This window comes from Cnephaeus nilssonii (genome assembly GCF_951640355.1).
Source record: "Cnephaeus nilssonii genome assembly, chromosome: 9".
NCBI classification, from domain to species: domain Eukaryota; kingdom Metazoa; phylum Chordata; class Mammalia; order Chiroptera; family Vespertilionidae; genus Cnephaeus; species Cnephaeus nilssonii.
In genome coordinates this window covers 75,463,237-75,486,612 of record NC_137080.1, presented here as the reverse complement: position 1 = coordinate 75,486,612, position 23,376 = coordinate 75,463,237, and the positions used below count along the sequence as shown (strand labels likewise).

The following is a 23,376-nucleotide window of genomic DNA, read 5'->3' as shown; positions in this document are numbered from 1 at the left end:
TCCTGAGAAAGAACAACAAAGTTGGAGGGATCACAATTCCCGATACCAAGCTATATTACAAAGCCACTGTTCTTAAAACTGCCCGGTACTGGCACAAGAACAGACATATAGACCAATGGAACAGAACAGAACCCAGAAATCAACCCAAGAGCATACAATGGAGTCAAGATAGACTCTTCAATAAATGGTGCTGGGAAAATTGGTCAGATACATGCAAAAAAATGAAACTAGACCACCAAATTACACCATACTTAAAAATTAACTAAAAATGGTTAAATGACTTAAATATAAGATGGGAAACCATAAAAATCTTAGAAGACTCCATAGGCAGTAAAATATCAGATGTGTCGTAGCAATATATTTACCAATACAGCTCCTAGGGCAATGGAAACTAAGGAGAAAATAAACAAATGAGTTTATTTGACTACATCAAAATAAAAAGCTTCTTACAGCAAAAGAAACCATCTAAAAAACTATAAGAAAGCCCACTGTATGAAAGAATATATTTGCCAATGCTATCTCAGATAAGGGTTTAATCTCCAAAATTTAAAGGGAACACATACAACTTAACAAAAGGAAGATAAACAACCCAATCAAAAAATGGGCAAGGAACCTAAATAGACACTTTTTGAAAGAGGACATACAGAAGGCCAAGAGACTTATGAAAACATGCTCAAAGTCACTAATCATCCGAGAGATGCAAATCAAAACAACAAGGTGCCATCTCACACCTGTTAGAATGGCTATCATCAACAAATCAACAAACCACAAGTGCTGGAGAAGATGTGGAGAAAAAGAAAACCTTGTGCACTGCTGGTGGGAATGCAGACTGGTGCAGCCACTGTGGAGAACAGTTTGGAGTTTCCTCAAAAAACTAAAAATGGAATTCTCATTTGACCCAGTGATTCCACTTCTAGGAATATAGCCCAAGAAACTGGAAACACCAATCAGAAAGGATATATGTACCCCTATGTTCATAGCAGCACAATTTGTAATAGCTAAGATTTGGAAACAGCCTAAATGCCCATCAGCAGATGAGTGGATTAAAAAACTGTGGTACATCTACACAATGGAATACTACACTGCTATAAAAAAGAAGAAATGTTTAGCATTTGCAACAGCATGGATGGAACTGGAGAGCACTATGCTAAGTGAAATAAGCCAGTCAGAGAAAAATAAATATCACATGATCTCACTATACGTGGAATATAATGAACAACATAAACTGATGAATAAAAATAGATCCAGAGACAAGGTAACACTGAACATACTGTCCAACCTCAGAGAGAAGGCAGGGGAGGGGGAGGGTAGAGATCAACCAAAGGACTTGTATGCATGCATTATTAGCATAACCAATGGGCACAGATACTGGAGGGGTGGGGGTTTGTCCTGGGGGTGGGAGTGATGGGGTGGGTGTCAATTGGGGGAAAAGAGACATACGTAATACTTTAAACACTTAAAAAAAACACAAGCTACGAAGAAAAGGAGTAAAACTAATTACTGGGGGGAATTGGGAGGGGCAGGGAATGAAGTCTTTGAATGTAAAGGAAAGTTCTAATTTTCTGTTCCTTATGTCCAAATTGTTTCAAGAGTGAAAATTGCATTATATATCATTCATTACTTATTAAATGCTTTACATACAAATATATACAACCTTTGCCTTAAAATATTTATTTCTTGCATCATGGTAGTATGTTGGATCCAAGTCTTTATTCATTCTATATAACCTACTTCAGTACTTTATTCCCAGTATTTTTAATGCAATCAATTAATATTAACATAATATATTTCTTTTGTGGCACTGCTAAGGTTACAAATAAATAATTTCTGTCTTAAAGGAATTTACAGTCTAGCTGAGAGTCAACATATCATATTTTGCAGAAGGATTTCTAATGATAGTGCAGTATATAAGTGCCAGTTTAGTGGCACAAGTAATGATTAGCATGTTAGTGGAACAAATGGATATTGATAACTGTTCCAGTTGCCTGATGCTACACACACACACACACACACACACACATACATACTCATACATACACAAAAACAAACAAACAAAAAGAAAACACTCCAAAATTTAGCAGCGGAAAACCTCAAGCTTTTTATTAGTCCACATCAGCAGTTTGGGTGGACTTAGCTGAGGCTCTTTGCTGGTCTCTCCTGGGTTTTCGAATATATCTGCAAACACCTCATCTGAGACTGAATTGGCTAAGTTGGCCTCACTCCTCCATCTGGAGGTTGGGAGTGGTTGGTGGCAGACCCACATGTCTGCAGCAGGCTAGCTTTAGCTTTTTTGCTTGATGACAATCTTCTAATAAGACATGAGTGGGAGAAGCCAAGTGCTAAACTTGAAATTTGAAGAGAATCAATTCTGCTTTCTAGTGGACAAAGCAAGCACTAAACCAGCCCGCATTCAAAAGCTGGGAGAATAGGCTCCACCTCTCAATGGAAAGAGCTGCAAAAATTTTGTGGCCATGTTAAATTTATCCGATCTCTAAACTTGATTTTTTTATGAATTCAAAATCTAGTCTAAGTTGGCCTTGATTTTTCACTTTTTTTTTTTCAAAACCAGCTTACCCCAAACTTAAAAGATTAGCCTCTTTGGTCTCTCCTTGATTATTGGGATCCTCCTGTACCTTGTCAACCAACCCAGAAAATTTGAAGTTAGTTTGATTCTTCTTTCCTCTTCACTCTCAGTCACTATGCTCTTATAATTCCCACATTTCTTTTAATATTTATTTTCTCGATTCCTTTGTGCATTTGTTTATGAAACCTAGTTTGAAATGACCCTAGTTTTAGGCTGACCAAACACCAACCAATCCCTCATACTTTCATGGTTATCTTTCTAAAACAAATATTTGCTGTTCACATTCTAAAAATCCCCAATGACACTCCGTTGCTTATAATATAGAATTAATACTCTTAGTACAAATAACCATATGAGCCAAATGCTTCCTTACTGTATCATCTTTTATACTTTTTCCTCTGTCTCCCTAGTCCCTCTCATAATTTAAGCATTTAATTTATCTGCTGTTCCATAAATGTTCTACCCAATTTCAAACCCACATGCTGTGTTCCAGCATTGCTTCTGTGAGAATAAGTGCTCTCTTCTTTCACATCTGGCCACCAAATTCATCCTGAGCCTTCCAGAATGAGCACTAGATTCACTTTCTGTAAAAAACTGTACCTACTCCTTCAGGCAGAGCTATGTCATGAATCCTCTACTCTGGTCACACTTTCACCTACTGCTAATAAATTACAAATACTGAAATATTTCTATCGTTGTTGTCTTTTTAGGTATGCACTCCGTAAGGGTGCATACATTTATTTTAATATTGCCAGTGTTTACGGGGGGAATCCGATAGATAAGATAAGAATGCTCAGTAAATGCTAAAGTGAATGAGAAGGAATGGATGAGTCAAGGTCAAAAGAGGATCGTTTAGGACAGTCATGTTTCACATATTTTTTTGAGCTTAAGTCACATCAAAACATACATTTAACTCAGTGACCTAGTACATACACACACAGATACACACAAGCACACACACACACACACACACACACAAACACACACACACACACACACCCCTAGATGTTTATAAACAGTACTTACTGGTAGACTCATTGTGTGCAGTAAATTCTAATATTTCTCCTTCTATTTTATTTTTTAAAATACTAATCCCTGCTCACTAAACTTAAGGTTTAAATAAATGGCCCACAATTTCTCTGAATGTATAGAAACTACTAGTGTAGGGCACCAGAAACATGTTGTGATTTTGCCTAAGGTTTGTTCTGTTAGTCTCTTAAATAATGATGCAATACCTAATATAGTCAGAGGGTTTCTTATTGAAATTCCTTGGGCGATAGAAATTGCACTTCACAATTATGGTTTAAAGTTGCTTAAGGTTTTATGAACTAGCAGATCTTATAAAATAAAAGCATTAACTTGCTAAGCATATTATTGAAAATTGAGTTTTATCTTCAATCATTCATAAAAGCCTATCACATTATAAACAATTTGGTAATAAACACAACAGAAAAAAGTTTAGATTTAAGTACTGAAAATATATTGCCCTCAATTTTCACATCATTCAAACAAGCAATGATTAAATTACTTTAATCTCTCTCATTTTTCATCTCCTAACATTCAGAAATTTTTGTTGTCATCAAATATCAATATTAGAAGTTGAAAACAAAGCTTCTTTTTCTATGTAAGGGTACCAAATATGTCTCTAGAAAGAGATTATCTTTTCTTGTTATTTAATTTCACACCAATTGAATTTATATTATTATAAACATTAATTACTAGTAATAACTAATATTGAGCACTTAACACAAATTAACTCATTTAACATGATAGAGATTTTAATATTTAAATAAAATATTTCAATAAAACTAACATTGATGTAAACTTTTAAAGAATACCTATTTTCTCAATTTTTTATGGGTACTAGTTTTTATGTGTTCAACTTCTTTTCAAATCTAAATTATAAATAAAATAGATTGCTGTATTTAATCTATATGTTTTACACATTCAAACTTCTATCTAAAATGCATTTAAAGACATTTTTTCAAAACTGCACATATTGGCCTTATTACCACTTAATCCCTATACAGTTTATAAATATTTTATATTCTTAAATTTAGTCTATATTGTTACAGCCTTAGATTTCTCATATTGAAATATGTCTAATTTAGGAAGAGCGTAGCAAATACTTCACTACTAGAGTAAGCAATATTGCATCACTTATATAAAAATAAATCTAGCTTGCAATAATAGCTGCAATTTTGTGAGCTTTGCATTTGTATAATTTCTGAAATATAAATGAACATGTACTTATAAAAGTGTTATTATATAACCTGTACATATTATTCTCTTTCATTTGTAAGGCAGATGGACAGCCCAGAACTACAGTCAATTCTGGGGAATGACTTTAGAAGAAGGTTTCAAATATCGTCTTGGCACCTTGCCACCCAGCGCCAAGCTTCTGAGCATGAATGAAGTGACAGTAAGTGTTTACTCTCTTGGACTGTGTGTGTGTGTGTGTGTGTGTGTGTGTGTGTGCAGGTGCATTTGTATGTGGGATCCTCCTGTACCTTGTCAATAGCATTTAAAGCTATTTTAAATAATGAAAATAGTGAGTTCTGAGCTTTCAGATATATTTTTGTCATAAAAATAAAAAAACCTTTCCCAAAATAATGGTTGCATTCCTCAAAATTTCATTTAAAGTTTACTAATATCAATTAGATATAGTCTCCTATCTCCAAGAGCAACTGTGCATTCATTTGCATTGCTAATGATTTCACAGAAGGTCGTGTTTCTGATTATTGGCTGTTTAGTGATCCAGTGCTTAAGAAAGGCAATAGTTGTCCTTATTTCCTTTTTAAAAACAAACATGGTTATTTTGTGAATTTGTCTCTTGAACTATCTGTTATCACATGAGGATAAATAAGTGCCAGTAACAGCAGCTATGCATGCTATGATGATTAACAAAGGTTTATCCTCAAAAATCCTCAACATTTCCCTTGAAAACACATCTTCAAATTTTGCCTGCTGCCTGGCAAACTTCTTGCGATTTCTGCTTTTCCTAACACTCTTATGTTTTGTGCTATTGTATTGATCTTCCCTTACATCTTTAAGAGGTGTTATTATCTGATAATGGGTATCTTGCATAAATATGCTTCCACCTCTATAATTGTCACAGATTTCTAACTCCCAGAGCTATAGTTTTACCACCCGGAGATACGGGATGTCTTTCAGGCACACACACTTTGCAGGTGAGATGTTGATTGAACCAGGACAGCGCTGGGCTCCCAGGCTGTGGACTGTGGCCTCTTCACTGTGTAGTAAAGGTACCAGGCCCTGGTTGCCTGGAAACTCTCAGCATCTCAGAGACTGCTGTTTGCTGTTGGATAAATTGTAAATCCACAGGTTTCTCATTAAACATTTAATGTGCTTTGCTTTTGAGAGATGTAATCCCCTGAGTTGTTATTTCAATTCGAATTCCGGTAGCAGGGCCTTCTAAATTATAACTAGTATCAGAAAAGATAGTAATAGCTGCCATTTATTGAATAGTTGTGTGTTAAGCACTCTTATAAGTACTTTCACACATCATCTCATCTAATTCCCTCAGCGGCTTGATGTAGTGGGTACTATAATTACCCACATTGTAAAGACAAGAAAATTGAGATCGAGAGCGGTTAAGTCACACTGAGATTGAGAGAAGTGAGAAGCCACCGAAAAATTACTTAAATTACAGAACCAAGGCATCTTCAAAGATCTGCCCTCAAAATAGTCCATAGAGTTCCAGTAGAATCAGTAAGCTTTGGCCCATTGAAGTTCAAAATAGCAAAAAGCCTTTTAATCTCTGATCCAGCGCTGCTAAGTTTATGAAATAATCAGCTTAGGTATATTTTTGGATTTTTCCTGTAATTGATAAGGTATCAAATCTTTAGAGATGTGTCTCAGATTCATTAATTTTAGTGACCTAACCGTGTCATGGATTATAAGAGGTGTCCCTCCCCCCCGCCCCCGGCTCTTTTATTTCTTTTCATTTTTATCCTCATCTGGAAAAAAAAAGAAGCAGAATCATTTAGGAAAATAATAAATTTCTATCTTTATAAGGATTGCTCTTTCCTTTGCTTTTATTGAGGTCCCAGTCACCCACATACTGGGTGTCTATATACTTTTTCTCTATATTATTTCTAACACATTTCCTTTTTAAGTGTTAATTTTTGCAACTTGGAATATTTTATATTATAGAGAAAATGAGCTCCATTTCTTTCCTAAGTTGCCTCTCACCGTAGCCTAGAAAAAGAAATTTAACTCTAAATCATTATTGGCTGCAGAGATTTATTTGCATAAAAGTCACTGTGGTGATATATATTTATATATTTAAATTTATCTTTATTGTTGACTCCCTCTACTCCACACCCTATGCCCCCACCAGGCATTCACCACACTGTTGTCTGTGTCCATAGGTTATGCATATAACTGGGGTGCTATTTAAATGAAAAACCTTAATGATTAGTAGTTTAGAAGAATGTAACTTACCTAATGCTACGAATTAATGTACTACAGTAGCCTAGTAATTCCAGGAAAGCAATAAGGAAAATTTGAATGATCTGTAAGATTTCTATTACTCACTTACGATGTAAGGTAAGGAAATAGCTTTTTATTTCTAGGGCACAGTACTTTGAAGACTGAGGGCCTTTCAAACGCTTTAAGGGTTGGCAGTGTCCTAATAGCTGGTCAGATATAAGATGATCAGAAATATAATAAGCACTTCCAGGAAGAACATGAGGTTAATATGAACTGAAGAACACTGGTAACTACAGGAAGAGCTTAAAAAAATAGTTTAATTCTTAGCTTGGTGACTAAATAGAAAATATCACCAATATATAAAATTGCATCTGAGTAAATTAAAGGTGAATTATTTTTTGTATGATTTTGGATAACTACCCTCCACCCCCAACTTTTCTCCAAATTTTTATACCATTTTCAACATAAGATGGTCTATACGTATAGTTAGGGTAAGCTGTTGACAACAGTGGTAATGATTTTGCTGAGAAACTCCTTTGCATCCTCACCCCAAAACATCTCCCTTTCCTTGACCATATTACAGAGATGCAAGTTGTGTTTCATATAATTCTCTTTTACTGCTGGGTGGGTAAGATAAGCCATGAGTCATCTCTGGTTCCTGTGAAAGCTATTCTGTTTCCTGCCTGGTTTCCTGGATTCATTCCTTGGCTTATGTCACTATTCCCACAATGTGTTTGCTGAGGATGAGTAAGAGGAATACCAATAGGTGTTATACAAAGAGTCCCACAATCATATACATATGGAAAGTCTGTTTAATCTATATGAATTAGTTGAATTGAAATGAATTTTTGTAGAGTGTGATTAGTAATAGTGAGGAATAGAAATATATTGATTGTAGTGGATCGGAAACAGGTAATTTAAGGATTTGGGGAAGCCCTTCCTGGATGGCATTCCTAAATGAGGGCAGATAAAAGGAAACGTAGATGTCCTGTTTTCTCTGGATGTAAGCAGAGTGGATGAAAGAAAGTAGGAAAGGGGAAAGAAAGAAGCCCTAGAGGGACCCTACCTAGACCACATAGCTTCTTGCTGTGTACAGAGGATCTCTTCACCCACTTTAGGATTGTGTCTCGTGTCAGGTCAACAAATTCTGGCTGATCAATTCGTGCTTAAATTTTTCCTGAAAGCATTATCTTGAGATTGTTCAAAGTCATGGCTTGATTGTACAGCTCTATTTGACATTGTCTACACTATAAATGTTAAGAACAATGGAATAAATCAGCATTCTATGTCAGTCCATTGAAACTTTGATTGTTGAATGGATAGACTCACAAAGGGATTGAATGGGAGCAGGCCTTCAAAAGAAGGATAGCTCCCCACAAGAACTTGAAATTATGCTCACTGAGCCTTTTGTCTCCTTATGGTGCAAAGCAGGTTTACCACTATATCTTCCTTCTGGAGATTCACACTATTCATTAGTATGTTGAATACACTGAGAACCCTTATTCCAACATTTTTAAAAATATTTTTATTAATATCAGAGAGGAAGGGAGAGGAAGGGAGAGAGAGAAACATCAGTGATGAGAGGGAATCATTGATTGGCTGCCTCCTGCATGCCTCCTACTGGAGACTGAGCCCGCAACCTAGGAATGTGCCCTTAGCCGGAATCAAACCTGGGATCCTTCAGTCCGCAGGCCAATGCTCTATCCACTGAGCCAGACCAGCCAGGGCTCCAACATTTTTTTTACCTAGTGTTTCCTAAATTCATGAGATCAGGGAACCTTTTGTTTTTCTGTTTGTTTGGTTTGTTCATAATAATTATTAATATTCCCCAAGGTTTAGGCTCCATAGCACACACTTTAGGAAATGCTCATTTAAACTAAAATATTGAAATAAGAATGCTGGGGGAGAGCAGAAGTGTATTCATATAAAATAGGATACTCACTGTGTTTCAGAAAGAAAACAATGGAGTCAACTAATTATTATAACTATATGCAAAACTCGCATTGATGGAAGTCTTCTTGAGCCAGCAGACATATCATAGTTGACGTAGGTTAATAGGCAGGCATAGGCCAGTGCGTATACCTGTGTGGCACCATTCCATATACTGTACAGCCAATGTGCTTGGGTCTCAGTCTGGCTCCTCCTCTTATTGCCTCAGTTTCCTCCTCTGTGAAATGGTGATAGCAGTAGTTCCTAACTCTTATAATAGTAAAAATTCCATGAAACACTGAATGAGAAGTGCTCAGCATAGTACTTAGTAGTAAAGCACTAAGGAAACATTATTATATAATATATAAGTCATTCTTTCTCTCTTGGATTAACCTGAGAAGAATACAGGGTTCTGAAATAGGTCAATTCTCTAAGGACTAAATGATCCACAGTTTCATCATTTGGAACATTTTATTTCATAAAGAAAGGTGTAGTTCTGGATTTATTGGCCCTGATGGAGTTTACATATTTCTGGTAAACCTGAAATTCTATGCCTCCAAATCAAATCAAATCATATCAAAGCAAATCTAATCAATCTGTATTTGATTGTTTTTGCAGACAATATTCAAGTGCTTTTTTAATTATTAAATTTTAGAGAGAGAGAGAGAGAGACAGAGGGAGAGAGACAGAGAGAGAGAAGAGGGGGAGGGAGAGAGAGAGAAGCATTGATGTGAGAGTGAAACATCCATCAGCTGCCTCCTGTGTGCCCCCTATTGGGAATTGAACTAGCAACCTTTTGGTGCATGGGATGATGCCCAACCAACTGAGCCACACCAGCCAGGGCTCAGATGCTTTTGAATTTGGGAAATAACTTCAAAAAGAGTCACTGTGTTATATTCTGTTATAAATATGAATGTTTGAATGAAAAATACTATTTTCCAACAGAAATGGGGAAATTAAGAGTTTATTTCTGTACTCGGCTATTAAAATTTTTTTAAAATAGTTTTATTGTTGCTGATTCCTCAGGGAGAACAATAAAAATTAACAAAATCTATTACAGATAAGTGATTTTGACACTATTAAAACATTAAGAAGCTATATGGACACTATTCAAACCGGTAGCTGTACTATATTATATGGTATGAGATTGATCTATGTAAAAATGTTCTAAAATCATTTGTCAACCTCATAGCTTACTGATACATCTTTTCTTCCTCACCTAATATAAAGGACTTTAGTGTGTGTTACTTGACATTACTAACAAAGGAAAAATAATATATTTTTAAATAGTTTGTTGGAAGTTAAAGTAAAATCATATTTTATGTATTATATAATAACTTTTGAAGCCATTGAGCATTGAGGTTAGAAATAAAAAATTATTTAATAAGCTCTATACGTTATCATTGTCTAGATAGCATGTCATATTTGATTGACTGTATTTCTCTAGTCTTTAGTTTTAACAGGAAAAACTGTTTTTACCTTTCTCAAATACGTTTCAATGATGGCAACAACCAAGGGATGAGAAGTACCTTTGGAAAAAGTCAAAGTAAATTATCACCAAGTTTAGTTTTCACCCTTCATAGGATATTGAAATTTTAATTTCATTAGGAATAACCCTGCCTGAACAAACATCTTCCACTTGATTCTAATAATGTTTGTCACCTGTGTAAACAAAAGCCTGTGTAGAAACTAGAACATTGAAAGAAAAGTGAGAAAACACAGTTGTATTGTTACATTTTTATATAATGTTGAACACAAATATTGAATAAAATTAATGTCTAGTTCCCACATACATAAGGCAAATGACATCCAGCTTTTATAATAGTTTTACAAAGTACAGTAGGTGCCCATAATGCTGCAGTTCAAAAGCATGACTGGGTGTCATGGTGGAGCCTCTTAGAGTATGTATTTCTGTCAGCTCATCTCAGAATCATCTCACCTGTGTAGGCGAAGGGTGAGAGGCACAGTAGGATGTCAGTTCTTGCTGTCTTAATTCAAAGAGCATCAAAGAATTACTTATGTGTTCTCAAATCTCTGTCTTCTCTTTCTTTCCTTCCTTCTTAGAATGGGAATCCCAAATCCTTCAGTAAATTTTACAAAATATATACCCAGCCTCACTTGTTACTCAGCTGAACATGTGGCAGAATGAATGTCCTATCTCTCAAGTCAGTTTCTGAGTTTTCAGTTTTACTTTTCTATATTAGTCACAGTCTGATGCATAACACTGTGGTATAATTGAGCATGACATGAACAACACCATGGGGCTGAATTGGTCACCACAAGATACATTTTTAAAAAAGGTGAAAATTATATTTTCCCTCTCGAGCAGCAAATATTTGGAGCTGTTAAAAAGTAGACTCCAGAGGCGATTTGTTGTGTTGATATTACAGGGGCCTACTCTCTGGCCTCCCCAAACCTTGGTCTCTCTAGTCCATACTATAATTCTCGAAGTTTATTCCATGAAATACTTTGATCTGCTTCACAATAAGAATGGTGTGAAATAAAATACGTTGCATTGGATCACAAACATTTATAATCATAAACATTATTTAGTTTCTTTTAGCCTCACAAATCTTAGTTTATAAAACATATTACAGCCCTAGCTGGTGTGGATAGAGCATCAGCCTGTGGACTAAAAAGTCGCGGGTTCGATTCTTGGTCAGGGGCACATGCCTGCATGCAGAAGGCAGCCAATCCATGATTCTCTCTCATCATGAATGTTTCTCTCTCTCTCTCTCTCTCACCCTCTCCCTTCCTCTCTGAAATGTTCTATATTTAAAAGAACATATTACAGTGAAGACAAAATTTATTTAATTTTCAAAACCAGTGTTTCTCAGAACTATTGGATTAATTAACTCCTTATTTTTGGAATTATTGATTACAATAACTCAAAACTAGTATTCCAAGAAACAAATTTTAGGGAATATCATTGTTCACCAATTTAAAAATGAATATTTTCTTCACTTTCTACCCTCTGAAATTGGAATGTGTTTTACGTTTGAGGATGTCCTGGATTCAGTGAATATAGCATTGCCCTGCAGCTTTCACGTCAGTTATGTGTGCTGTTTTAGTTATGATTAGGCTCATTTGAGATTGACAAATATCCAAAATTATAGGGGCTTACATAGAAATTGATCTCTTACCAACAAATCTGGAGGTGGGTGGTCCTCCATTGGAAATGCATTTCTCGGTACTGGGTACCCAGGCTTCTTCCTTCTTGTTCCATTTTCCAGAGCTTTCATATCCAAGACTATATAATGGTTTAAGAAGGCTGCTCTGTGCTTATCTACAATACCCAACCTCTTACCAGCAGTAAAACAAACAAACAAACAAACAAAAACAAACAAAAGATAAATAAAAAATTGTAAAAGTAAAGTACCAGGTGTTTGTTAAGGAAAGTTCTGAGACACTTCCAATAGCACTTGGTGTTATAGCCCATAGGTGAGAAGTTAGTAATGTGGCCACACCTAAAAGCCAAGAGGGGCTAGAGAATGGAGTCATTTTTCTAAGCTTTCATGCATGGAACTAAAATTGTTATTGCTCTGAATGAAGGGAAAACCTATGAAGGGCGAGGACTGGGGAACTAGCACTACCTGCTATAGTGCGATCCCTAAATATCGATATTTATAAGAAGTAGATCATTTAAAAATTACTCTATAAATAGAAACTAGAGAAATATCAAAGCACAACTCTTTCAGAAGGCAATTATTGTTAAAGATGAAAAATTCATTTTGCCATTAGCAGCCAGAAAAGTAGCCCTTTCCTCTCCAACTTCAAATAGCTTGGAAGAAATTTCTTGGTATGCATGGCTTTGGATTGTGAAGGTTAGAACAGAATGATATTCCCTGTTGTCTTCTTTTGTTTCTCCGGTTACTCTGATTATCCAAATTTCAGTGGGGGAAAGTGCAATTAGAGGTACAGGGAATGATTCACATAGTCAATACTGTGTAGATATGGGCTCATAGTAAGAGCTTCCGGAATGTCCTGAATTTGATTAGTTTGTTCTCAGGCTGCTCTCTGATTGTTTCCATTACTCATTCGGAGATTTTGATTGAATTAAATGCAGATATTACTGTAAAAAGTTCTCCAGTGTTAACCATTGAATTTAGCTTTTCTATTTGTTCACAATATCTTTAATCACTAATTTCTAAAGGGAAATATTGAAGTAGGGAGACTGTTCAAATTTAAACTCAAATTTGACTACTGTTCACTTGGAAATGTAATTAGATTACAATTGAATTTTTTTCAACATTATAATTAAAAGAATTCAAATGCCCCTTATGTAATAGTGTGATTCTTGTTAAAATATATTGTCTATTTATACTACTGTCATTTTGGAATTTTTTTCACTTCCAGCTGAACCTCTTCATTCTGTCCTTTGACAAAAAAGCAAATAAACAAACATATCATTCATTGAAGCTAGACTTCTATTACCAGTTCCTCAAAGCTGTTATTCTGTAACACTTACCTTTATTTATAAGCTCTTAAAATGATTCACTATGCAGAGAAATTATGTAATAATTTAATGTAAACATAGCAATTATATAATGAGATATAAAATTTCTTCTGTGTTCATTATATCAGATTATCTGATATCATAAGGAAAATAACATTGCAAGGTAATATATGCCCATTGGGCCTCAAATTGTATGGGCTTATTTTTTAGGAAAAGAAATATTAAATAAGTAGTAAAAAATCTTCAAAGATCTAATAGGTGATCTTCATGAGTTGATCTGGCTTAGTGGGTTGGTAAAAATGTTTTAAATAAAAATGTTATTTTGCTTATTGTTTCTCTATTGCCTTAGTGTATTGAGAAGGATTAGTCATTCATATATTTTTATTTTTGAACAATAATTCATAAAAGCAAAAAAATGCATGCTGGTATTATTATTTAACTTAATGTACCCACAGAGGAAAACTATTTTTTTAAAAAAGAGATGAAATCTACTAGATAGATAGGTAGGTATCTTCTTATTATTACCAGGTATGTATTGAATACCTCCCATACACAAAGCTCTTTGGTAGGCTTTAGAATGTGGAAGTCAAATTCTAAATGACTGGATCCTGCTTAAGTATGTTTGAAATAATGTTTATACCTTTATTGCTTCAACAGAGAAGGGAAATATTTTAGCTGTTATTAAATAGGGATTATGAAATGATAAATCAAAATAACTGACACCTATTTTTTTTTAAACTTGAGGCAACTTAGAATTATAAATGCTTAAAAGTCCATTACAAGCCAATAATAAAATTGGGAGGTATGAGGATTGTGTACAGTAGTCCCTCTTTATCCACGGGGACTATGTTCTACAAACGCCAGTGGATGCCTGAAACTATGACTATACCTACAATAAAATTTATAAATTAGATATAGCAAGAGATTAACAGAAATAACTAACAATAAAATAGAACAATTTATGACAATATACTCTAATAAAAGTTATGTGAATGTGGTCTCTGTCTCTATCACTGATAACTGATCTGATTGCCAAGATGGCTACTAAGTGACTAATAGGAGGAGAATGTATACAGCATGGATATCTACACTAATAAAAGAGAAACATGCAAATTGACTATACCTCTGCTACACCCACAAGCCATGCCCACCAGCCAATCAGGAGCGAGTATACAAATTAACCCAACCAAGATGGCAGTGGCCACGGAGCTGGAGTGAGCAGGAGGCTTGGTTTGCCCCCAGTGATGGAGGAAGCCAAGCTTCCCGCCTGCCCTGGCCAGCCCTGGCCTCCACTCAAGGCTACAAAGTTTCAATTATAGAAAATAAATTAATACCAGATACTTGCTTCCAGCAGGCCATGGCCTCCGCTCAAGGAGGAGCTGAAAAAAAGAAAAAAAGAAAAAAATGAGGGGCTGGGAGCTTGGGTCACCAGGGGATGATCAGGCCAGGATGGGATGGTAGTTGTGGGTGATCAGGCTGGTGGGGGGCGGGGCCGTTGGGGGTAAGCAGACCAGCAGGGGGGCCAGTTGGGGGTGAGCAGTCCGGCAGGCAGAGTGGTTAGGGGCAATCAGGCAGTCAGGCAGGTAGGTGAGCAGCTGGAGCCAGCAGTCCGGATTGTGAGAGGAATGTCCGACTGCCAGTTTAGGACTGATCCCTGTAAACCGGCAGTAGGACATCCTTCAAGGGGTCCCAGATTGGAGAGGGTGCAGGCTGGGCTGAGGAACACCCCCTCCCCCATGCACAAATTTCATGCACTGGGCCACTAGTACTAGATAAAGGGGTGATGTAAAGCACAGGTAGAATAGAGCAGGACAATGCAGGATTTCATGGCTCTACTCAGAACAGCATGCAATTTAAAACTTATGAGTTGTTTATTTCTGGAATTTTCCATGTAATATTTTCTCACCATGGTTGACCTTGGGTAACTGAAATTGCAGAAAGCAAAACAACTGATAAGGATGGACTACTGTATTTCTGTCCATAAAACGACTCCTTTGGAGAGTGGTTCTATATCTCTGAAACTATCTACTCAGAGCAATAAATTTATTCTGCTCCAAATATAAGTTTTTGCAGTTTGGTTAATCTAATGGCTTATCTATGATGTTGCTGGATATCTATGATACTGCTCTTCTAGTTACTATGCAGGCACCCCACTGTGATCTGTTCAACATTTTCTGGACTTTTCTTCCATCATCTAAATAGTAGTCTTTTTAGTAATGAAATCAAGATTTAATAACTTTCTTATCAGGTAATAATTCTTTAAATAAAAACTGAACTTTCGCCAAAACCGGTTTGGCTCAGTGGATAGAGCGTCGGCCTGTGGACTGAAAGGTCCCAGGTTCGATTCCGGTCAAGGGCATGTACCTTGGTTGCGGGCACATCCCCGGTAGGGGGTGTGCAGGAGGCAGCTGATCGATGTCTCTCTCTCATCGATGTTTCTAACTCTCTATCCCTCTCCCTTCCTCTCTGTAGAAAATCAATAATATATATATATATATATATATATATATATATATATATATATATACTGAACTTTCTCATTAAATTTTAAATTTATAAATATTTTGGAGGCTACCTTTTTAAGCAGACATGTACACTTTCAATTTTACTGTAGTCTTTTCTTTTAAATATATTTTTATTGATTTCAGAGAGGAAGGGAGAGAGAGAAAGAGATAGAAATGTCAATGATAAGAGGGAATCATTGATTGGCTGTCTGCATGCCCTACACTGGGGATCGAGCCCACAACCTGGCATGTGCTCTTGACTGGGAATCGAACCCGGGACCTTTCAGTCCACCGGCCAACACACTATCCATTGAGCAAAACTGGCTAGGGCTACTGTAGTCTTTAAAGGTATTATATACATATCAGAAGTAATTTTGTTTGCAAGATGTTGGATCAATGCACAATTACAAAACTTTTTTTTTTTTTGAGGATTTTAGAAATGTATAAAGGTCAATTTCTAGATATGAAACTTAAAGACTTTCTCCATTATTTGCAAACATCATATATCCAAGGTAAAGAGAAAAGGTAAAAGTATGAATGTCAGATTTTTGTATAATAATAATAATAATAATAATAATAATAATAATAATAAGTATATATACACATACATAATCGTTTGGTATAATGTCGACCAGGCTAATAAATCAATAATAGCTGTAAGCATCCTATTGATGAGACAAATCACAGGGGATGCTGTGGCAGTGTCACAGTGTCACCACTGTGGCATCACCGTGGCATTTGTGACTTTATCTGAGAACAGCTAGAGAAAAACTTCTGCATTTATGTATTTATTTTTTATGATATTTCTGACTTTAAAACAATTTATTTTATTTTATTGTTTAAAGTATTACAAATAGTAATATATACTAGTATGTCTCCTTTTTCCCCCATTGACCTTCCCCCGGCCTCCACTACCCCCCGGCACATGCCCTCCCCACAATTACCAGTGTCTTTCATCCATTGGTTATGCTTATATGCATGCATACAAGTCCTTCGGTTGATCACTTACCAACCCTCCCCAGCCTTCCCGCTATAGTTTGACAGTATATTAGATACTGCTTTGCCTCTGTATCTATTTTTGTTCATCAGTTCATAATATTCTTTATATTCCACAACTGAATAAGATCATGTGGTATTTTTCTTTCACTGACTGGCTTATTTCACTTAGCATAATGCTCTCCAGTTCCATCCATGCTGTTGCAAATGGTAAGAATTCATTCTTTTTTATAGCAGCGTAGTATTCCATTGTGTAGATGTACCATAGTTTTCTAATCCACTCATTTAGGCTGTTTCCAAATCTTTGCTATTGTAAATTGTGCTACTATGAACATAGGGGTGCATATAACCCTTTCTTATTGGTGTTTCTAGTTTCTTGGGCTATATTCCTAGAAGTGGGATTACTGGGTCAAATGGCAGTTCCATTTTTAATTTTTTGAGGAAACACCATACTGTTTTCCACAGTGGCTGTACCAGTCTGCATTCCCACCAGCAGTAAAGGAGGGTTCCTTTTTCTCTGCATCCTCTCCAGCACTTGTCATTTGTTGATTTGTTGATGACAATCATTCTGACAGGTGTGAGATGGTACCTCATTGTTGTTTTGATTTGCATCTCTCGGATGATTAGTGACTTTGAGCATGTTTTCATATGTCTCTTGGCTTTCGGAATGTCCTCTTTTGAAAGTGTCTATTTAGGTCCTTTGCCCATTTTTTGATTGGATTGTTTATCTTCCTTTTGTTAAGTTGTATGAGTTCTCTGTAAATGTTGGAGATTAAACCCTTATCTGAGATAACATTGACAAATAGGTCCTCCCATGCAGTAGGCTTTCTTATTGTTTTGTTGATGGTGTCTTTTGCTGTGCAGAAGCTTTTAATTTTTATGTAGTCCCATTTGTGTTTGTTTTTTTTTTTCTCTTTAGTTTCCATTGCCCTAGGAGCTGTATTGCTAAAGATATTGCTATGACAAATATCTGCTATTTTGGTGCCTATGGCTTCTTCTAAGATTTTTATGGTTTCCCATCTTACATTTAAGTCCTTTATCCATTTTGAGTTTATTTTGTGTATGGGGTAATTTGGTGGTCTAGTTTCATTTTTTTTGCATGTATCTGTCCAATTTTCCCAACACCATTCATTGAAGAGACTGTCTTGACTCCATTGTATGCTCTTGCTTCCTTTGTCAAATATTAATTGAGCATAATGGCTTGTGTCGATTTCTGGGTTCTCTGTTGTGTTCCACTGGTCTATATGTCTGTTCTTGTGCCAGTACCAGGCAGTTTTGAGAACAGTGGCTTTGTAGTATAGCTTGATATATGGTATTGTGATCCCTCCAACATTGTTCTTCTTTCTCAAGATTGCTATAGCTATTCGGGAACTTTTTTTTATTCCAGATGAATTTTTGGAGAGTTTGGTCTAGGTCTTTAAAGTATGCCCTTAGTATTTTAATGGGTATTACATTGAATTTATAGATTGATTTGGGTAGTATGGACATTTTAATGATGTTGATTCTACCAATCCATGAACATGGTATATTCTTCCATTTGTTCATGTCTTCTTTTATCTTTTTTTTCAGCATCCTGAAATTTTCTGAGTACAGGTCTCCTTGGTTAAATTTATTCCTAGGTATCTTAATTTTTTTGTTGCAATGGTAAATGAGATTGATTTTTTATTTTCTCTTTCTGTAAGTTCTTTATTGGTGTATAGAAAAGCCATTGACTTCTGGGTGTTAGTTTTGTATTTTGCTACCTTGCCGAATTCATTTATTAAGTCTAGTAGTTTTTTGATGGAGTCTTTGGCGTTTTCTATGTAGTACAATGTCATGTCATCTGCAAATAAAGACAGTTTTACTTCTTTTCCAATTTGGATGCCTTTTATTTCTTCTTCTTGTCTGATCTCAATGGCTAGTACTTCCATTACTATGTCAAACAGGAGTGGTGAGAGTGGGCATCCCTGTCTTGTTCCTGTTCTTAGGGGAAATGGTTTTAGTTTTTGCCCAGTGAGTATGATGTTGGCTATGGGTTTGCCATATATGACTTTTATTATGTTGAGGTATGATCCTTGTATTCCCAACTTGCTGAGAGTTTTTATCAAGAAAGCGTGTTGGATTTTGTCAAATGCTTTTTCTGTATCAATTGATATGACTATGTGATTTTTATCTCTCAATTTGTTTATGTGATGTATCACGTTTATTAATTAGCAGATATTGTACCATCCTTGCATCACCAGAATAAATCCCACTTGGTCATGGTATATGATCTTTCTAATGTAATGCTGGATTTGATTTGCTAGAATTTTGTTGAGAATTTTGGTGTCTATGTTCATGAGGGATATTGACCTGTAATTCTCTTTCTTTGTATTGTCTTTATCTGGTTTTGGGATTAGGGTAATGCTGGCTTCATAGAATGAGCTTGGGAGTGTTCCTTCCTCTTGAATTTTTTGGAATAATCTGAGGAAGATAGGTTTTATTTCTTCTTTGAATGTTTGATAAAACTCCACTGTGAAGCCATCTGGTCCAGGGCTTTTGTTTGTTGGAAGTGTTTTGATTACTGCTTCAATTTCTTCCATAGATATCAGCCTATTCAGATTTTTTTATTCTTCCTGGTTGAGTTTTGGAAGGTCGTATTTTTCTAGGAATATGTCCATTTCTTCTAGGTTGACCAGTTTGTTGGAATTAGTTGCTCATAGTATTTTTTTACAATTCTTCATATTTCTGTGGGGTCTGTTATTTTCTCTTTCATTTCTGATTTTGTTTATTTGGGTCCTCTCTCTTTGCTTCTTGGTGAGCCTGGCTAAAGGTTCATCAATCTTGTTTATCCTTTCAAAGAATCAGCTTTTGGTTTCATTGATCTTTTGTATTGCTTTTTTGGTCTCTATGTCATTTATTTCCACTCTGATCTTCATTATTTCCTTCCTTCTGCTCACTCTGGGCTTTTCTTGTTGCTCTCTTTCTAAATCTTCAAGTTGCAGATTTAGATGGTTTATTACCAGTTTTCCTTTTTTTTTTTTTTTTTAGGTAGGCCTGTAATGCTATGAACTTCCCTCTCAGGACTGCTTTCACTGTGTCCCAATGATTTTTGGATTGTTGTGTTTTCATTGTCATTTGTTTCCAGGATGTTTTTTATTTCTTCTTTGATCTCTTTGGTAACCACTCATTGTTTAATAGTATGCTATTCAGCCTCCAAGTGTTTGAATTTTTGTGATTGTTTTTATTTTAGTTGATGTCTAATTTTATGCCATTGTGATCTGAGAAGATGCTTGATATGATTTCGATCCTCTTGAATTTGGAGAGACTTACACAACTTTTAAAATATAGACATTTTACTTCTTTGCAAAGTTTCTGTGTATTCCTGATATAGTAGGGAAATGCTAGATGGAGCATAGTGTTAAGAATTTGAGAACCTGAGTCTAGTTTCAGGGTTATCTCTTATTTAACTGAGAGGCCTTAGCATGGCATTTAACTTTAAAAGATGTATTTCCTCATTCATAAAATTGAATAATATTTGCTCTGATTCTGTTAGAGCTAATGAGAAGACAAAAGAAAACACTGAGTATTAAAATACTTTAAAAACTTTAAAGCGGTCTCAAAAATGATGCATGCATCTGCAAATATGTATGTATGCATAAGTGCTGGAAAATTATAGATCCTTATTTGGTTTGAGTTCTGATTATGGAAACGAAACATCACTCTTTAGAAAGGTTTGGCAAAGAACAGGGCATCTTGTTTTACATTTTCTTTGAATGACATGAACAGAGCAAGGTCTCTAACATTTAATTTGCTTTCTTGGAAAGGTAGCAGCTGAAAATTGACTCTGTCAGGACTTTAACATGTGCTCTTAAGACATAATGGTATTGTATATTTGGCATTACACACTTCCCGAAGTCCTTTTAATCTTCAAAGATTTTTATAAATGTCAACCAATTTGTCCCACTTTTGTTTCTTAATAACTGGTTTAAAAATCGTGTTCCTTGGGGCTCCCAGCATGTTAATGAATAATTGCCACAAATTCATTGTTTCAAAATTAATTTCATATAGAATCATACACATTCTCCAACATAGGAGAGACATAAAAATAAACATAATTTATGAGGCCAAATTTAAATAGCACCATGCGATCTTTCACAAGGATGACCAAAGCTCTGATTTAAGATGACAAACATAATTATTGTACTGTGTGGGTAACACAGGAAAAGCTTTCTGTGTACTGTTGTTAAGATTTTGTACTGTTATGATTCCCCACATTGAGTTGCCATTTTAAAACATATGTGGATTAGAAATTATACATAACTAATGCTTTTCAGGGACGTCATTGAGAAAACTTGAATGTACAAAAGAAATACAATAATAAATGTTATAAAAGGACATGGAATTTTATTATAATGGTTATCGGGGTACATTTGAAACAGTCTGATATGTCTGCCTCTTCTTCTTTAGGCTCCTTTACCTGCAATAACAGATCTTCCAGAGTTTTTTGTTGCTTCTTACAAATGGCCTGGATGGACTCATGGCCCATTGGATCAAAAAAATTGTGCTGCATCATGGGCTTTTTCCACTGCAAGTAATGAAGTCATTTTAATTACTTCCTTATAAATTTTCCCTTTGACTCTAGATCCTGGGACAGTCATTAACAGGTTTCAAAATTTAGAATATTTAAATATTAACATTTGGTGAATTAAAATAAAATCGTATTCTTCAGAGAAAGCAACCTGAACATTATATAAAACTCCATTTTACTCTGAAAATTGGTCTGTAGGGTTTAATCATAAATAGAGAGTAAATCAAAAGAGCAACGAAGAAAAGTTGCCTATTTTGTTTGTCCTTTGATTTAAGGACAGATAGTAAGAGGAGTATAAGGTTCCTTTTCATTCATAATATAATACTAATATAGATATAAGCACATTCTTATAATTTTTAAGTTCTTTCTTTTTTAAATATTTTCAAAAATATATTAAATTGGTAAACTAATTTGATATAAAGCAAGAACAGAATGAACTGATAATAGGTTGAATGGGTTTAATTTCATTTTAGATAAAAACAAATATATAGGTTCTGAGTCCAAAGTAATATAACTGGTCTTATAATAAGAATAACTTTCAAATTAGTGTTGCTGATCATTCAAAAGTGTAACAATACATCTTTTGTAGCAATTTTCCTATAAGTTCAGAAGTCCAGTAAATCAACACTCAAGTTAATGCCAAGATTTGGTGTCCAAATTATCCTCTAAAGAGTGTTTGTTGTACTCCAGCAATTAAATACACTAACATAATATTTATTGGCTGCTATCAAGAAACTATGTTCTAAGCTTTAAAGGTAATTCCAAAAGAGTACTCGAAAACATTGTGAGAGCATTGTGAAATAAGTACATAGGCTCGTAGAGAAGCCAACTCTGAAGAGGAGCATTCCTTAGGACAGAAAAGTGCTGATATTTTTGTGCAAATAATATTGCTTCATTGTATAAGTATCAGCTGGTTTGTTCTAGAAATAATGCCAATAGCCACGGTCATCTCTGGAGTGGCTTCCTTTGTGTATGCTACTGCCTGCTAGCTCCCTGACTATCTGATGTTTGTCCTCACTGCAGTAGGGATCCACATGGGGATCTCTTTAAGCCCTATTCCAGATGGATGGGACAGATTTAAACAGATAAGTCATTTGTCATTTTGTATTCATGTGGTTAATGTATTACACCTCCTAGGTGATATCTACGCATTCTGCTTTAACTTTAGGTTAGATCAGTATTTCTGAAGATGTCTTAGGACAGATGTTAGTGGTGAAATGCTGAGAGTAAACTTGCTTGGCTGATTTGGACAGTGTGTTTTGGGGTCCCTAGGTTACAGTCCCACAGAAGGCCTCAGTACAGGTCTAAGTCTGCGTTTGTCCCCTAAACAATGGAGAGAGCGTTTTCAACACGTTCTGGATTTCAGAGGACACAGTTTTGTGTCCTGTGTGTCCTGCATGGAAAACCAGGCTGATGATACTTTTTTTTTTTTTAATGTGTTAAATAAAGAAAAGAAGAAACTATGTTCTTGTGAAGATCTAGAAAATTCTATCAGAAAGTAGTAGTTAAAATGACAAAAATTGTGTTTAAAATAAGCTATAAAATTGAATAAATAAGACATTAAAATCTATATTATAAAAGGCCTGTAGCCCTAACGCCGTAACGACCAAAGACCCTCACGGGTGGGCGGGGGTGTGAGCGGGGATGGGTGGGCCGCACGATTTCGCACACTGGGCTTCTCGTATTTACATATATAAGTCAGTAGTTATTCAGTGAAATAAAATTCCAGCAAGATGTCAGAGGCTGAAGATGTGGAGTTGGAAATGGTGGGGATGATACAAGTCACAGAGCAAATTTGGAGACAGAATAAAATAAGCAGAGAAAATAATAGTGTGTGTCTCAGAGGTAAAGCCCAATAAAAGTCTTCAAACAGAGTGAAAAACAATTTGCTGAACTGAGTCAT

The 23,376-nt window shown here is 35.5% G+C and overlaps 1 protein-coding gene across 5 annotated transcripts in view; it reads left to right on the top strand.

Moving 5' to 3' along the window:
• Positions 1-23,376, top strand: part of TINAG (tubulointerstitial nephritis antigen) — an 81,187-nt gene that overhangs the window by 11,363 nt on the left and 46,448 nt on the right. For all 5 annotated transcript variants that reach the window (XM_079781076.1, XM_079781074.1, XM_079781075.1 and 2 more), the window contains 2 exons: positions 4,892-5,006; positions 21,353-21,476. In XM_079781076.1, the coding sequence (XP_079637202.1) occupies positions 4,892-5,006; positions 21,353-21,476 (239 nt within the window). The remainder of the gene's footprint in view (positions 1-4,891; positions 5,007-21,352; positions 21,477-23,376) is intronic.